General features: G+C 34.8%; 1 protein-coding gene across 7 annotated transcripts in view; it reads left to right on the plus strand.

The window, feature by feature from the left end:
• Window positions 1-19538, plus strand: part of LOC126766518 (sodium/potassium-transporting ATPase subunit alpha) — a 90032-nt gene that overhangs the window by 29985 nt on the left and 40509 nt on the right. Inside the window, exons 1-2 of one of the 7 annotated variants that reach the window (XM_050484296.1) lie at window positions 14535-15021; window positions 17701-17764. The exons of 5 other annotated variants lie outside the window; for them this stretch is intronic. In XM_050484296.1, the coding sequence (XP_050340253.1) occupies window positions 17750-17764 (15 nt within the window). In that variant the 5' untranslated portion in view covers window positions 14535-15021; window positions 17701-17749. Of the gene's footprint in view, window positions 1-14534; window positions 15022-17700; window positions 17765-19538 lie in introns of those variants that run through there. One more of the 7 variants, XM_050484304.1, reaches the window with a different exon arrangement.

Genomic DNA, 19538 nt, shown 5'->3' on the forward strand with positions numbered 1-19538 from the left:
CTTTTTTGCCTTGCACTTTTTCTTTAATTTTCACCTATTCACTTTTTGTAGCCTTTTTTGCTTTTTCGGTTTTATTTTTTCTATTCGATTTTATTTCTGTTTGTTCGGTATTAATTGGTGTGAATTTCACACAATCACGAGTCCATCAATAAAAGCAGAAATGAAAATATTTTTTTAGCCATACGGGTTATTTATATATATGTACATATATGTACCTTAGCAGGTGTTAACCTATTTACTAAAATATATCGAATAAATTTGTGGAGCTTTCCGTTTTGACAGGTTTGAGCCGGATTTTCGCGCTGTGTTTGTTTTGTTGCGTCATATTCGTTTAAACATCGAAGTCTGTTGTGATTGCAGCTTCTGGAAGTCGTACGTTCCCTCTGGAATCTTGTACTACTGATAACCTTATTTCGCTATATTGAAGAGCTTCGCTTTGCTGCGGATCGTGGCTCGACGTTCATGTACCGCAGTGAATGCTAGGGCTGGGCAACAGAGTCTCTTTTCCTCCAGCAATTTGTGCTCCTGTATATCGCCGCAGTACTATATGTCATATGAATCCACTTTTCTCAGCCCTTGTCCCGTCTATTGCATTTTTTGGACAGCAGTGATGTCAGCATTTACTCTTACGAAGTCGTCAACCAACTGGGCGGCGGCATTTTCCCAATTTAGGGACCGTACATACCCTGTGCATGCCCTTAAATCGTAATCATTAATACGTTTGCGGTGGTCGTCATCAAAGGGGAGTCTCTCATCCGAAGCTGCTTTCTTCTTTTCATTTGGGGGTGTTGTTTACGTGGCGAGTCCCAAACCCACGCGCTACTCTGGGAGGGATGTTTCTTCTCACTTTAGTTCGCCTCCAAATGGATGTGTTTTGGTTACCCAGAGGATGCTTGGTCTAAAATTTGAAGTTGTGAGCTGCTTGAACCATATGTAAATCAATCGTTTCTGTCCACTCCCAAGTGAATGGCGCTCAGAGAACTTTCCTAAATCCTCCATTCTCCTTGATTCTAACCAAGCCCCTGGAACTAAGGGCGAATCTCTGTCGCTAACCTAGTGTTTCTCCTATTGGTCAAAGCTGGCCATCTTAGTTCCTTCAGACGGTTAAATTGTACAGGACGGAACTATGAGTATGACGGTATGGATGCGCTTTGGATCATCCCGAATGACCCTGCTATCCGAAAGTGTGTTCCTAAATCTAAGGTGGCAGATATGAAAAGACCGTTGGAAAATACCGATTTTACTGGAAAGCCGTCAATTTCATCACACAGTAAATAAATTTATATAAATAGTTCAGTCGATTGTACGGTTTTCACGTCCACGTATGGACCTCCTGGAAGAGCAACGATTGTTAGGTGGCTAATTTTAGCTCCTTAGCTCCATATTTAAAATGTTTCTGCTTCTCTGGTTTTGCATATCGTATATTCCACATAACATTGCTGTCTTCTCTATTTGAAGTCCGCCAAAAGTAACACATTTTTAACCCTGTCTTCACCCATCATTTACACTCGAGACAAAGATAGCATTTCTTTATTATGATTGATTGGGTAATATGAGCTGCGAATTAGTCGGGCTTAGTTCGGCACGGTACACGTGCACTTGAGTATGCTATTTTTAAATGAATACACACGTACGTGTGTATGTGTGTGGATTTCACTTATTGAAATGATTGTTTTCAAGCACAAACTACACGTTTCTGCTACACTTTTCTGCCAGACTTCCAGCAGCAGCCGTTCAAGCAGTCAGCCAAGCGGAGAATCGCTAAATTTTACACAGTTGCATATTGCTAAATGCGTACACACACATGCATACTCATTCGTATTAGCATGTGTGTGTGTGTGTGGCGTAGCAAAAGTAATTTGCATCTAGTTACGAAGAGATAAGTAGGCGCAAAAACTGAACAAACAATTGGGATTTTTCACATAACTGCAAAATGATCTAGTAACTAAGGGTTACTAACTGCACAGTTTCTGCCAACAAAGAAACAAAATTTTGTTTTGTACACAATATTTCGATAAACAACACTGTGTTAGAATATTTGAGATTAGAAATTGCTGGGCGATAATAAAGGCGCGTCAATATTTGCCTTCAACGGAATGTATGAAAACTCTGACTCTTTGTTGGTTTTTTAGTCTACTTTCGAGATCGACAAATGTTCGACACTGGTCTCTAAATTCACTGCGATACGAATAATTTGTAATATTTTTTTATTGTTATGATTTCTTCTGTACATTTACATAGCGTCATGGTAACCTTAGAAAATTAAAAGCAATGTAAAACTAATAAACAACTTTTGAGTGTGCAAATAGTTTACAAATATGATTAGTACTTTATTAATTTAAATTCGATTATATGCAGAGTCTTAATTGAGGCAATTAGCAAAGTATCTATAAATATTTTGTACTCATTTTTTATTGACTTAATTTGGTTAGTAAAACATGTTCCAATGTTGTTTTGGAGTTTCTTCCATCTGTCGATTAAGATGTAATGGCCAATGGATCATCAAAAATGGATCAACTGTTTTCTCCGTAGGCGTATAACGTATGTGCGTTATATGTCTTATAAGTCTAATTTGACGAACTCTAGTATTCCTCACTATGATTCCATCTTCAAACTTAATTGTTTTGTGCCGAGATTAACGGTATTTATGAATTTAGGGTTGTTAAAGGGTCTAGTAACAATCGTCCATTTACAATTTGAACAAAATTTTCGCCAAATGGCCACCACGGCTCCCACTGTTTACACCGATGACTCGGTGCAGAATTTCAGAGCGTTGCTGGTCATAAACCTTGGATTTAACAGACCACCAGAGTATATAATCCAGAGACGTTAAATCGCGTGACCGGGCATTTTTTGGAAATTAACGAGTCGCCATACTTTGCACGCAATGTGTCCATATTTAGAAGTGAGACATGAGGCGGCGCTCCGTCTTGTTGGAAATAGAGATCGTTCGCGTCGATTTCATCAAAAAAAAAAGTCGATGATCATCGCTTTATAACGCTTCCTGTTGATGGTAGAGGCATTTCTTGCTTCATTTCGAAAAAATAAAACCCGGTGATGACGAGAAACCACAATCCACACCAAACGGCCAACTTTTGAGAATGAAATTGCTTTTCCCGAATCACAAGGGGATTTGACTTCCCCAAAAAACGAAAATTTTGTTTGTTGACGAAGCCATTAAGCCAGGAATGAGATTTTTTAAAAAAAACGCAAATTTGTAAATTTTTCGGCTGAACATATTGACTAAATTTGATACAAATCCGTAAGCAAACATGTGCGTCACGTGCTGTTAAAATTATATACGTCATCTCTATTGGTAGACGTTATATAAATAAATGTTGTTATTAAATCGGTAATTTCTTGTTCTCTTTATACCCTCAACAGGTATTATAATACAAATTTTAACACACAGAAGGAAACGTCGGAGAACCATTTTGAAGTTCTCTACTTTTTTAAAGAAAAAACACAGAAACTTCAAATTTAATGGATAATGTTTATTATCATTCGAAAGAACATTTTTTGGCATTTAGCTTTTGAAGATTATCTTTTTCAAATGTTGGTCACGGCTAAGTCTCAGATGGTCCATCCGTTGATTCCATTTTTCGATAACTCGTTCGAGCATTTCGACCGGTAAATGGCGAATGACATGCGTGATGTTTTCTTCTAAAGACTGAATCGAAGCGAGATTGTCTGCATAGACTTTAAAGTATACGTATTTCCACAGGAAAAATTCTAACAGTGTTGTATCACACGATCTTGGTGGCCAATTGACTGGTCCAGAACGTGAAATTATCTGCTCACCGAAATGTTCTCTCAGTAAACCCATATATATGTAGGAGTTTAACCCGCTACAATATCCAGAACGAAGCTGCGCTAGGGTCACTCGTGTCTAGTCGTTTAAAGCGTCAGGCCGAGATCCTGCGAACGGCGCCGAATCGACTCTCCACGGTGTTCGTCGTCAACTAAACGTTGTAAACGTTGTTCAGTCGTAAGTATTTCCACGTTGAAATGACAAACAATACTGAACAAAAATAACATGACAGCTTGACATAACTGACGCGTGAGTTGTCAAAAATAAGCTATTGAAAAAAGCAACTCTACTTAGATCACTCGTTATGAAACCCTTAGTTTTTGAGTTATAGATCATAAATTTTGCACTTGTCCGAAGTTAACGTTGTTTTTTTTTTTTTTTTTGTTTTGCTATTTTGAATTCAGCCGAATTGTAGCTAGATAATGAAAATTTTATAAAAGTTAAAACCTTTTACATGAACTTTTACATACAATAATACTAATTTGATTCATCATCCAATTAGATACTATAATCAAATATGTGGAGCAGCAGTCAAAAAATCATCGGACAATAAGCCAACTAACAGTGTTTTAAGTTAGTGGTACATTTTGGACCGTTATTATATTGCATAATAAATGTATACTAATAATACTAAATAGTAGCAGAGCAATGTGCCAATTAGTTTGAAACAATAAACCGAAATTACAGCACAAAATACAAAACAAAATCCAGTCGAATATTTAATCCTTTATTATCTTCTTTCCCCAAAGAAAATTAATATTAGCACTCTAATTAAAAACCCTCGCATTTATTGTCCTTGAAATGAGCCCATACTTACTTGCTAAGTACTGAATTACCCACGTGTATCTAATTAGATGCGTCAAAGATTCCTAAATTAGCTCTTAATTATATACCACAATGCCACTTCTGCACCAAAGCAGTGAAAAATCGATAACATTCGGCTCTCTAATAAGCAAGTGCTTTATAATTTGCATTCATTGTATGTGCGAGTATGTATAGCAAAAGTATTTAATTTATTTATTTTTGGCTATCGTTAATTCTTTGTCATATTTTAATTGCGTTTAATGGCCAAATATTGATTTCTTGCTGTATTTAGTTACACATACTATGTATATACATACATACTTATGTATGTGAGTGTAAGTAGTTAGTTGAAACGCTCTCCTGTATGAATACCAATTTGATTAATGACCCAAATACGAAACACATGCTAAATAAATATATGTACAAGTCGGTGAAACCAAAACTTTGGTTTTGACATTTCAACATTAATATATTTTTCTGTCCCTGCCGCTGCCGGCGCCTCTGTCTGTAAATGTATTAAATTTTTGATACTTTTTTATCGACCTTGAAAGTTAGACTATAAGTCTATTGGTAGACTTCAACGGTCGGTTGTATGTATGTATGTATATTATGATTTATCTTCATTGTCATTTTTTCCTTTTTTTGCTTTATAACCAGTTTATTAAGAAAATAATTTGAAATATTGTGCTAGAAACTTTGATGGAGAATGTAAGAGCTTTCAGAATAATTATTCTTTTTTGTTTTACGATATACATACATATGTATGTATGTATGTGAATGTACAAATATTTGAGAATAAATTTGAAGTTGGGCTGGCAAATAGTTTCGGAGATATGAGCGTATTCGTAAGAATTTCTTTAACACAGTGTACATAATTCGCTCCCAAAAGTTGAAACGCGTTTTTTCTCGAAGCACTGTTTTCAGGTTCGGTGACAAAAATTTCTCCGAAATTCTCCGATCAGCCTCTTAGCTATATTTGTTAATAATTTAGATTTCTTTAAGTTAAAAATCATCCTCAGAAAAATCTTCCTCCACCCCTTTTTTCATAAGTCCTGTTTTTGTTGGTGTAGCGACAAAAAACAATCCTAAAGTAATTTCAAGGAGTGGTGCCGAGTTGACAGTCCTTGGCCGGTTAAAAATAGGGCCCGTTCCGGTTACTTAGACACGTCTGTTGTAGGAACGGTGGAGATCGGTTACGGTATCAAGGGAGTTCTAATTTTTTTTTTCAAATTGAATTATTGATTGTTACGGGGTTATATACAGTTAGAAGCCGAAAAAAGCGAATTTGCAAGTTTTTTTTCTGAGAAAACTTTTAAATTTATTATTATATTCAAAAATAGCATTAGTAAAAATATTTATTTGGAAAGGAGCTAGAGCTGATCTCCGAAAGCTCCTTTCAAAAAAAAAACAAAAGGTTTTGCGTGGTTATGCCCCTTCGTGTTGAATTTTTAGACTTCGAAGCCATTGAAAAGACTTCACGAAATACTTCAGCGTATTTTTTTTAAGCTAAAACCTTTAAACCACATCTCTCATGGATCAATGAATATTTTTTAAAAGTGTTGCCATCTGTCTAAAAATAAAATTGCTTAAATATGAATAGAAAATATTGTATGATATGAAAATCAAGAAATAAATAGTATTTATATGTACATAATATATGTATATCTATATACAGAGTTGCCACCTTAAAAAATAAAGTTTTAATTAAAATAACTATTTCGCAAAAGCTACAATACACCAAAGCAACTTAAGAAATATTTGTGCTATAGACAGAGCTGCCACATTTTTCAAATATTGAATTGGAGTAAATGAGGGTTGCCATTTGCCAATGTTTGTGTTTAAATTAATTTATACTTTAGTTTTATATTAATATATAATAAAGAATATTTAAATAAAATATGTAATAATAAAACCAGAGTTGCCAACGTGAAAAAAACATTTTAATTTACACTATCTATTTCTTACAAAATATTATACACCGAAGCAGTTTAAGAAACATTTTTGCCAAAAAATTCCGAAAAGAGTTGCCACACTTTTTCAAATATTGAAACGGAATAAATTGGGGCTGTCATCTGCCAATGTTGGCGTTTAAAATAATTTCTTCTTTAGCGTTTTATATTTATCCATAATAAACACTACTAAAAGAAATATGTTATAATAAAAACTGATTAATTTTCATCTATTTCATATAAAATACTATAAACCGAAGCAATTCATACATATTTTTGCTAAAAAGTTCAGAACAGTGTTGCCACACTTTTTCAAATAATGAAATGCAGTAAATGAGGGTTGTCAACTGCCAATATTTGCGTTTAAATAAATTTCGACTTTATCGTTTTTTGTGTTGTTGCTATTTGAAGATATAAAAGAAAAAATAGTTCTGCTTTCATACTCCATTCATTAAACCCAATTTAGTTGGATACCCAAAAGTTTAGAATTTTCATACATACACCACACGCTTTCCCACTTAACAACGATTTTAAATATGTACATTTTAGTCACTCTTTTAATCTCCCCAGCTGATTGTAAATATTACATAACAAAGGGCATTACGATGTCGTGCCAAACATGTCAAGCAAAAGGAAGTGCAGTGGTATCCTATTTCAATGTCCTTTGCATGCCAAGCTTCGATTTTGTACACTTACATAATCTCTATAAGTATATATAATATACCGTTATGCGTGTAGCGTTTGTGTGCTTTGCGCATTAACCCACAAACAGCGCTATTGTGTTGAGTTGTTTAACCCCCACCCACAACCCCCAGCTCTTGGCATGAAAATAGTCACTACAATTTTTATAGCTGTGAATAGGCATTTTGGCTTGATTTTTGTTGTGCTGATAATTTTGGGTACTTTTTAACGTTGTTGTTGATACACTTGATTGCTTTTTGTTGTTGGCTTTTTCTTTTTGATTGCTTTTTCCATTGCCGCTCAAACACATGTACATGTCGTCACTTAGAATGCGAAACAACGTATCAACAAAAAAATCGAAATTGAGTTTTTTTCATTCATTTTACATATGTACATATGTATGTATATGCATGTAGCATAAAATTTTCAGCTTCCAATGTCAGATATAACCAACTTATAACCAATATATAACCATTTTATAACCGAAACTCTAATTTTGTTTCAATATGAATGGTTTCTACTATATCGTTTTTCCTTTACCTGTAAGCTTATGAAAAGTGTTGTTACGTTATTTTGCATTTTAGGTGACAATATGTAAATATCTGGTAACTGTATGGCATATCTAAAGGCGGCGCTGTGTAGTTACACTTGTACCGTTTATTGATTTTGAGCGCTACTCTTTCGTAATTATCGCTGCGGCTCGTCAACGGCATCGCCAATAGCCCATTTCCCTTGTACGTCATTGTCTTTTATTTTTAACATGCGCACACACACACATACACAAACATGCAAACACACATTAACCGCCATTAGCGCCTGTCAAATCGGTGTTTGCATTCATGCATATGTTTTTTTTTTCATGCATATGTGTGTGTGTGCGTGTGCGTGTGTATGTGCATATCTATAAAGTGTATATTAGTTTGTTATCGCTTTGATGATTTTTATTCTTTTGGCCTCACTCACTTCGATTTCAAACTGATTGATCAATTCGATGCAGCGTTTTTCTTCTTATATGACACAATATGACAGCGCTGTTGTTGTTTGTAGACATATACTCGTACTATGTGTATATAACAAATGATATAGATATGAAAATCGTGACAATTTGTATTTAAATGTCAATTAATCGATCAGCAGTTTTTGTGTTTGGCGTTAAATGATGAATTTATAGTAAATTGTTTGTTCACATGTACATATGCTATTGTATGTCTGGGCCGGTAGTCGAATCCCGTAGTAATTTTCGATAGAACAGAATGGTATTAGACTTGAAAATCAAATATATTGGGTAGTCGAAAAAGTCTTTTCGTATTTTGTCAATAGATGTTGTTGCAGTCGTATATCTCCAGTGCTACCAATCACATTGTGTCATACCATATAGTGTTGGAAAGGTGATATTTTAAGCTTCATTTAACCAAAAAAATTTAATTCTGGAAAATAATGACGAAATTCGCTATATTTTGTAAATTTTTTATAAAGAGGGAAGAATGCCACGCATGCCACCAATGGAATTTGTGAAGTTTACGGAGACGATGTTGTATCAGTTCGTTTAGCACAACAATGGTTCGCTCGCTTCCGCTTTGTCTCGGAGGAGATTAATCATCATCCTAGAAGCCGCGGCAGAAGTTTGCTGAGCGTCCTGCAGTACCTCCGATGTCCTCAGTGTACCACTGAATTATGCTCCCCTCAGTAGTAGCTTAAGTATGGAATCACTGCAGTCAGCCTTACTGCGGAGAGTAACTTTAAGGTGGTAGTCTGGTAACTTGGGTTCAAAAAATCGAAAATTTTTTTGCTTAATTTGAAAGTACAATGTCTTGAGAATATACTGTGAAAATTTCAGACAGAAATTCGAAATATTTCGGGAGTTATAACGAGTTTCCTAGAGCGCCTCGGAATCCTCTTTCTCGGAGTTGTTGAACTTTAAATGCGTTTTTCTCAAAACATTGTTTTTCTGGTCGGTCCTAACTTTTTTTCTACTGAACCGATTGCTTTCAAATTTTAACAGGCTGTTCTACACACTTATAGTTCTCGTCGGTACTAACGAGAATTTTTTTCACCCTTAACTTTTTATTTTACAACCCTTTCTTTGCAAAAATAAAATGACTTTTTTTTCAAAGTCCGTCATTTTGTTATTTAGCCTTGAAATTTAACGTCATTAGTTCCGACCAGAATGACATGTCTATAGATTAAGAATAATCAAGAATATTTGATTTCAGATAACATCAAGAGCAAAAATCACCCGGGCCACCCACGTGCATTTTTTTTTTTTTGAGGTTCCAACTTCGAGTGACAATAATAATAGCAATAAAGTATTAAATTTTTTCAAATACATTTTTTTTTATATTTTCAATATGTAAATAAAAACACTCTAAATATTCAAGACAATTCATTTTTATTTTCCTATAAAAAACCACCCTCCAAAGAAGTCATGAAAATAGGCATAAGTTGCCAGACTACTACCTTAAACTGCTTTTTGAAGAAGGGCCAGTGAGTTAGGGGGTATAGTGAATTTACACGATTTTTTTAACAGTTAGAATCGGAGACTCCTTAAAATACTTTTATAAATGATCAGCATGACAAGCTATGTCGATTTAGCTTTGTCGGTCGTCGGTAGGTCCGTTTTTCTGTAACATACATATATAAGCGAACTTGAGTCCCTAAGTTTTTGAGATATTGATTTGAAATTTTGCACATTTTCTTTCCATTTCTCTTTTTCTCTCCATTTGTCGGATTCACCGAAATCGGACCACTCAAAAATCAAGTCGTATGTTTCTTTAACTTTTTACACAAAGGCACAAAGTAAACGAGTAGATATTTAAAAAAATATCTAGAATTAAAAAAAAAATCATTAATTATTTTAGAAAAATTATATAGAAAATTTTCAAAAAAGAATCCATTAAATATAATTAAAATAATTATTTTAGAGAAATATATGTCCAAAATTATGCGAAATACGCGCTATACTTTTAGGCGCATACACGTGTTTTATACATCACTACAATTCTCAACCTGGTAATGCAATATTTTGTTAATATATTGCTTATTTATAGTTATAAAAATATTTTAATAATTTTATTTGTAATATATTTTCTTCTTCGATCTCAAGTAAGCCCCAGAAAATTCTTTAAGAGATTTTTCATGACAATCAATGTTGGGTTTTGGATCAAACTCATCCACCAACCTTTCTATTAATTAGTTTTGTGCGCTTAGGCTGTTGTTATTGACAATAGCTGGAAAAAATATATGGAATTTTCCTGAGCCCGATTTCAGTTTCTACAATTTTCAGCTTCCTATCATTTATTCGCTGTTAAACTTCACAAGCGTCATATATTTAAGAGTAAAAAGAGTATCATTATCGACTCTAAAATGCATACTTAGGAGTATATCTAAGCTTAAAAACTCTAATTATCGACTCTAAAATGCATGCATGGGAATAGAAATGCAATCTTCTCATTACCTTAATTACTGTCTTCCTAACCATTTTAACCCCACCCCACTTGCCTTTTATTATTTTTCCAGGCAAGAGAAAATTATTTATTTATTTCTTCAGACTTTTATTGTGACCTAATGAGATGTGTTGGGTCGAGTAACTGCAACCCCCGCCGCCCCCCAACCCTCATATGAACTCCTTAAATATTTGTTATTCCTATACTCCAACTTATTTTGTATAATGTGCTCATAATCATATGGCGTTTGGAACAATGCGCTCACGTCCAATGCACGCACATATGCCGTGCCGTGCCTCCTGTCGCATGGCCCGCATACCACATGTTGTCCCATGCCAAGTATGCGTCATGCAGTTATGCCCCATTTCGTCGATGCTTCTTCTTGCTGGAATGCACACTAGTACATAAATATATTTATATATTGTATATACATATATATAATTTATAAATATAAAGTTGGTTAAATTTTCTGTTACCAATCGGTAAATTTAGCTTTTAATAATAGCTAACGGTATACTTTAAACATAAGCTTTGAAGCATGTGTATCATTCTTTCCTGTATCTATAGCCTTTTGCAATTGATTGATTGTGTGGCGTCTGACAAGCGATTTTTGGATATTTGACGTCACAGCCGTTCTTTAAGTATATTTCTATAATTTTTTAAATTTTTTTTCTTCTAAACTCGTCTTATTGTCTTATACGTCGCTTTTTGTCGTAAATTACTCGCTGCTTTTGGCCTCAGCTAGCTGAGTAGCGCACACATTCCTATACGCACATAAATATCAATATGGTTGCATAATATGAAGTTATGCGCACTTCAGCCATAAAGTTGCTTGACATCTTTATTCTTTCTTTATTCTTCGGTTCAGCTAAGGGTTGCTTTGGAGAGCGCGCTGTGCAAATTCCTTCACTTAATCTGACTTTATTTTAATAATGCCATTACAGCTCGAGTTTCGGCATACAAATCGTAAGCATAAAATTTTAGTGCTGCCAGATTGTTTTTTATTTTTATTATTACTTATTTTTTTTGTAGTTGTTGTTTTACGCTCTTTGCCATGGTGTGCTACATTTTCTAAGCGCTTTCATCCCTTAATCTGACTTGCTGAGCTGGTATGCGGCACACACTCACGAACACACACATATACAGGTACACACATTTGTGCTTTGTAGCTTTGCGGGTGTGTTCAAAACTGGTTTTGTTAAGGTCTTTTAGGCGCATGCGCAATGCATGCCGCTGTACAACGATTATGCATGCAGTTCATCAAATTATACAAAATATTTATTTGAAATAAATTCACCTAGCGACTATACTTACTACACTTTGAAGTTTTTTTCACATTAAATTTACCGTAAGCTGGACGAAGTACAATTGAAGCTTACTTCTAACAAAGGCCGTTCAAACCATATTGCTTTATGAAAATACCGTTAATGCACACATAATATACTTTAATTGTATTTTGCAGTCCTTGTAAGCGCAGCCTGTGGAACACGTCATCGCCTCCAGCGCCAGCAAGTACCGTTACGTAGCCAACAATATACATATAGACTGCTGCATAGCGTACAAACACATACACACATACATACAAATATACGCCAATATGAGTTATTATGCCGCCCCACCAGTTGGCCTGCCTGCCTGCCTGCCCCACTGTGGGAAGAAGTGGCAGGTGCTTGTACAACTTGCCACAGTGCCACACATTTTATCTCGACAAGCACACGCACAGACAGCCGCACTCAATTGTATCTGTGTGTTTAACAAGCTTTTGTTGGTGCCACTGTTGGCATGTACATATACATATATGTATGTGTTCGTGTGCCTCAATCAATTTTTGTATGAAATGTGTGATTTCTATGTTTTTGCTGTTGTTGTTGCTGCTGCGCTTCGTTCGCGTTTCTTGCAAACCAATTTGTGCAATTTCTCGAATCGTGACTTCTTGCTTTGCTCTACTTTATGCACACGCTCGGCTGGTCGGTCGCTCTGTCGCCGCGTCGGCCGCTCTCGTTTGGCGTTAAGTGTCGCACTCCGCTGCCGCCCCGTCCGCTCGCTGACTCGCCTGCAGTAACAACAATGTCACTTCATTTGTGTTGATTATTTGTTGGCGCTGGAAATTGGTTTTATCAGAGTTCTTCGCGTGCGGTGACGGTGTTGGGGACGGAGATGGTGAGTGCTGGTGCGGTGTGCGGTTTGTATCGCCAACAAAGCGATTAAACTAACAAATCGCGGCAAAATCTCGCACATCGGCAATTCCGGCTGATGACGACAGCGCACAAATGAGATGTGTGCGGCCAGCAACAAAATGTACAGAGAGCGGCAGCGGCAAAGAGATTCGGCGTGTGGTCGTATGAAATGTTCTTGATTATTTGTATGAGCACGAAAAAATGTTCTGGCAAAGTTACAGTGTATGGAGAATTCAGTTGCCGGAGTCTGTTTTTCCGCAAAAAAAATCTATAATTGTGTTCATTAATGGTCGTTATACTTTGACATGAATTTATGTGAATTTGTATCAACACGCTTTCTTTCTCAGTTTGTATGACAGCTATATGATATAGTGATCCGATTTGAATAATGCGTTCGGGGATTGTAGCGTTGCCTTAGATAATAATCTATGCCAAATTTCGTGAAGATATTTTATCAAATAAAAAAATTTTCCAACGAGCACTTGATTGTGATCGTTCAGTTTGTATGTCAGCTATATGCTGTAGTGGTCCGATCTGAGCAATATATTTGGAGATTATAACATTGCCTCGGAAAAATATCCATACTAAATTTAGTGAAGCTATCTTGTCATATAATAGGCTTGTCACACAAAAACTTGGTTTTGATCGGTCAGTTTGTATGGCAGCTATATGATATGCTGGTCCAAAATCTGTCATTCTGACAAAAGAGCAACTTCTTGAAAAGAAACGGAGGTGTGTGCCATTTCAGATTGATATCTCAAAAATTTACCGACTCATACGCATATATACAGATGAACAGACGGACAAACGGTTACAGCTAAATCGGCTCAGCCCTTCATGCTGATCATTTACTAATGTATTTTACTTATAGGACCACCCGCGTTTCCTTTTTGGTGTTGAACTTGATGGCAAATTTAATATACCCCGCTCGGGGTATAAAAATAAAATATATGTATATAAAATATGGTAAATCAGTTGAAAAATTCCAAAATTAATTTCAACTAAATTGCATAACTAATAAAAAAAAAACACGAAATCAACGTGTAAGCACCAAAACACACCACTGTACATTTGCAACGGTTCATGCCAAGGGAGGCTCATATCAGCGTGCAATTGTTGCTACTCGCCGTTTTCCACCCTGTCACAACGAGTACCATGTGCTCTGAGATATTTGAAGCGAAGAGCAATCTGAGGGATTCGGGCAGAAACCAGCAAAATTATCGAAAACTTTCCGTGCATTTTGCGCTCGTCCCATACAATACCCTTCCATAGTATCTCATTGATTTCCTCCTACCCGCCATCAGCTCAGCATTTTTATTACATTTGCTTGCTTTTATTATGGCATATAATTGCTCTTATTGTTGTCGAATTTGTTGAGTGAGCGCGCGCGCTCGGACTCTCTTGCTGCTGCGCGGCTGTCACAGGCGGAACTCAACAACAAAGCGGTCGATTAGCTTTCGGCGACGTACGGCAGGGCCATGGCAACAGCAACAACATGTGTTGAGTGTGTTGGAATGTGAACGAAAAGGCAGAGCGCAGGCTGGCTGCCCGTCGGTCGAGCACGATGCGAGCGGCGAGCGGCGTTCGGCGGTGAATTGTGTGTTTGCTTGGCTCGTGGGCTCGTTGGCTCGTTTCTGACAGTGAAAGCTTAATCGCTCTGTACGCGTTGAAAATTTTCAGTCGAGCGCTGATACCGAACAAGGAAGGTCGGTCTAGGCAGAGATTCTCTACTCGTCTCGCGGGCTTCTTACACAACACTTAAGCGCAGAGCAAAAGAATAGAAAATTTTTGAGAATAGAAATATTATATATATACTGTGTGGTGGTGGAAAATAGTTGGAAAAAGTCATATATATGTACATATAATAAGGATATTGAAAAGTTTTTGAAGTAAAATCCGAAAAGTACAAACCGCTACGCTTAGGCGGAAACAATTCAACGACAGTATTTGGCATACAAAAAGAAAATCAATTAACAAGAGTATAAAGTGCAAATCAAACGTTTAATTACATATACGTCCAAGCAAGGGAGAATTTCAAAACGCGCTAGGGGCTACTTAGTAACCCCCGGAAAAAAACCAACAACAACTATAACATCGAATAGAAACAGGAAAAATTATTGTGTAATACCACCCCGAGTAGCTGCCGCAGCAGTCAGGTACCCAATCATAAAATCATCATATAGCATATATATCAAATTGTGCCACACCGTGCCACTGCATATGCCAACAAAAAGGCCATTCCGCCGCTGTGGTCCCAAAGGTTCTGCAAACATTTTTTCACTAAGTGGAATTCTGTGTAGCACCATTTGGGGGCTCAACGTAAGACTTGGCTTGTGACGCAGGCGTTGGCAAAGGCACAAGCGGTGGCAAAGGCGCAGCAGCGGTGGCGCCGAAGTGCTGTAGAAAATGTCCTTGTTCGAAATCGATTTTTCTCAACTCAACTTGCCCATAAACTCGACACACATCACGCATGAAAACTCGCATGTGCGCGTGTGTGCTGCTTCGTGAAGTGTGTTTTTGTATATATGTGCTTAAGAACATGGCGAAAAGTGAGAAAAAATAAATTATTCAAAAAAAAAAAAATAATATTTTTTACTACGAAAAATGCTGACTCGTTAAAAATTTTATAAATAAAGTATTGATTGAGCGAAAAGTGTGCAGTTAACGGTTTAAGAAAAATTCAATCGATCGAAAAAGTGCGCAAGCAGAACGTACATATACATACAGACATTTATACATATATATCGTGGTGTAAGAAAAGAGTGCTAGGAACGTACGGACAAACCATAATCATACATACATACATAAGTAGAAATGCGAAGTGTTGAGGCGCTGGCGCATTCTTGGCGCTATATTCCATACTTTACACCAATTTCTGTGTGTGTGTGTGTGTGTGTTTGTTGTAGGTGGAAACTTGTTAAAAGAAGGGCAAAGCACAATTGTACCATTTATGTGTATACGAAGGAGGGCATAGCCGCCGCGCACTCCAAAGCGCCGCCAAAGGAAACGACAGCAGCGCCGATTATGATGTTACTCATACGTCGTGTGGGCCGCCTTGCGCCGAGTTGGGCGTACAAGAGGGCGCGCTCGCTCGACACCACATGCGTTGCACAACAGTTTCGATTTTTCACAGCCAAAAACTGTTAGCCTAGTGCTCTATACTAAGGAACTAATGGCACGTCAAAGGAATTTTCAAATTATTTTCTCGAAATTTTCAAATTACATATTTGCTTTGACTAAACCTGAAAAAGAAAATTAATATTGCTTTTCATTTTTCTCTTAATTAAACGTTTGTATTTTTACAAAGCGATGTCTGTTATCGTTGGCTTTTGCCGACTTTACTTCCGCACTTGTGCTGCTTATCATTGTCTGCAATATAATAAATCATTACAAGCGCTTATCTGAAGGCAAAATTGTGATTCATATTAATTTATGCCTGTCGAAACATCCAAAAACAAAAGAAAAAGGCGAAAAAATAGTAGAGGCTTATCGTGAGATTTTAGATAAAAATAGAGGTCAGTTAGAGTTTATGTAACGGTGTATATGATAAATTTCGATGATTGTTTTTTATGCGTTGGAATCACAGCCTTGTTATCTAACTCGATATAATTGAAAAATTATTAAATAATATTTCTCATATTATATACATATATATCCGACAACTGATGGAAATTATAAATTTTTTGTCAATTTCCTTGCTCTTTGTATGAATCAAAATTTCCAGCCTTATTTTTTATCACAAAAAATAACTTCATTGCAGTTGCTAAGTGCCAAGTACAACGGCGTTACATACATATATGCTCGGTTTCTGCTTTATTAAGACATAAGACCTATTTGGAATATTGAAAATCCATAAATATTCATTTATACTATATTTTTGAAATATGTTACCATACGAAATTTCAAAAAACTAAATTTTTTGAATTTTCAAAAATATTAAAAATATTTTCTTTTCTTCAAAAAAAATAAAAATCAAAAATTTTCAATATCCCGAGCTCTTTCAATTAATTTTCCTGAAAAATGTTTGCTTTTCTTGGCAGCAAAAGCTTTCTAACCGCTTACAAAATATAAAAAGTAGTTTTTCTTCATTTTAAGATTGAATATTTTTCATCATGCCGAGCTCTCTCAATTGAAAAGTAGAAAAATTGTCCATCTATCGAACTCATTCGATTGAAATTTCGCAAAAATATCTGCTTTTACTGGCTTCAAAAGCTTCCATCTGCTTTTCACAGGCAGAGCGTGCTTTTTAAGCTACTCTTCGCCAGAGCCAACACTCTGCAGAGAGCGCATATCCCTGCAGTAGCGTGAAAGTGACCGCTCTCTTTTGGAATGCTGGCGCTTTTCCATTTCCAATAATCATTTTCAACCTCTAGTTTTCCAATTTTGGAATAACTGAAACAAACCACAACTCACTTCCAGTCAAATACGTATATATGTACATACAAGTTGAAGTGGATGCGAGCACATGCGAAATTTCAATTCTGTACCAACGAGTACGGGTCCTTGCGAAACTGAAAATTGTGTTAACCGAAGCCTGTTTGACACGTTGCGCAGTTACACGCTTCATTTTGCAAACACGCGTACACACACGCGCACATAGATGTATGGGAATTTGCATGCCTGCGATTGCATAATCCGCTTGACCCGCTTTTCACCGCAACACACACCAATATATACATATATATCTACATATATGTATATAAAAGTCGTTCTACTTGCGCTTATCGCCCTTTAACGGATACATCAACTTCAGACATAACCATTAATTTATTATAATTATTTTTTATATTTTTTCAACCATCGACGACTTCACCGTTTTGCCAATTTCGCTATAGAATTTTCGCCTTAAATATTTTTTTTTACCACTAAACGACAAACCGCAACATGAGTGACGATCAGGTGGGTAAACGTGAAAAGAAGCTTCTGCTTTTGATTACTTTATTTTATATTTACAACTGCATAAGCATTATTCGCCAAGTGCATACTTCTATTCTACTCACACACATACTTATCTACATACATACATACTCGTTCATATGAATATGCACACTTTTGTATTTATAATATTCGTCTTTCGCTGTATTGTGTTGCAAAAGTATAATATTTTCATTATTTATTATCAGTTGGTCATGTAAATATTTACGCTTATGAAATATAGTACACACTTGTTTATTGAAGCCCATAAGCCGTTGCTTCGTGTTGTTAAGCGCGTAAAAACCATGAAACAGAAATGAAAGTATGAAAATGAAACTAGAGATTCGTATTAGGAAAGGCCAAATGAAATAAAATGTTTAGTACCCTTAAGCGGTAGGAATTCTTTAAATTAAATTGTGAGTCAGTATGCGGTTTATCAATCAGTATGTTTTCCAAATTTCTTATGAAACAATTTTTTTATACTTATTTATATTTTACAAAATATATGTATGACCTAAGATTTCTTCGTGTAACAGATTTGCTGAGATCGCGTTTAAGCTTAAATGTGGTGATACTTATATGGAATATTTCTTTGTCATAACTAAGTACTAGTTCTACCAGATTAGAGCTCTTACGATTTACAAATCTAAATATTATCTCTTTGTGAGATTACAAGAACATAATACTGAAAACTATAGCTTTTAAAAATATATTTATATATTTACATATCTTCTTATAAAATAAAAAAAATAAAAGTGGCTCCAAATGTTCGGGAAAACTAATCGTTCATCAATAATATTGGAAAAATTAAATAAAATTAGTAAAAAACTAGAGAAGGAAAATGTATTTTTTGTAATTATATTAAAAATATAATTGAAAAAGAAACATAAAATATAATAAAAAATTTCTTTATGGAACAAAAATAACAAAAATTTATATAATAAAATTATATAAAGCATAAAATAAACAAAATAAAAGTATAAAAATATTGAAAATAAAATTAAAAAAAAGTAAAATAAAATAAATTTCTTTTATGGAACAAAAATAAAAAAAAAATTATATATGTACATATAAATTGAACAGAATAAAGGAAAATAAAAATATTGAAAATAAAATTGAACAAAAAAGAAATTAAAATAAAAAAATAGAAATATAAATAAAAAATTAATTATTTTAAATTAAAATAAAACTTCCCTAAATAAAAGTATAAATCTAAAAAAATATGTAATTGAAATATTATGGAATAAATAAAGGGGAAAAAATATTGACTAAATTAGCTTAAACATATTAAAGTAAATTTTTCAAATTAACATAATATATTAAATATATTTTTATTAAACTTAGAAAAAATTTAGGAAAAAAGAAAATAAAATTGAAAAAAATAAAATAAAAACTAAATTTTAATAAAAAAAAATAAGAATAAAAAAAAATAATTATTTCAAATTAAAATAAAACTATTTCTAATTAAAAGTATATAGTATCTGTAAAAATTTATAATTGAGATATTATGAAATAAATTAAGGAAAAAAACAAATATTGACTAAATTACCTGAAACAGATTAAGTAAAATGTTTCAAAATTACATAATATATTATAAACTATTAAAAAATAGTACAAAAACAAGAAATATCGTTAACTTCGGCTGCAGCTGAGCTATAATACCCTTCACAAGTACATTTTTAAAAGCATAAAAGAATATAAAAAGAATTTTATCCTGATATTGATTGCTCAATTTGTATGACAGCTATATGCTATAATA

The sequence above is a fragment of the Bactrocera neohumeralis genome, chromosome 2 (assembly GCF_024586455.1).
Source record: "Bactrocera neohumeralis isolate Rockhampton chromosome 2, APGP_CSIRO_Bneo_wtdbg2-racon-allhic-juicebox.fasta_v2, whole genome shotgun sequence".
NCBI classification, from domain to species: domain Eukaryota; kingdom Metazoa; phylum Arthropoda; class Insecta; order Diptera; family Tephritidae; genus Bactrocera; species Bactrocera neohumeralis.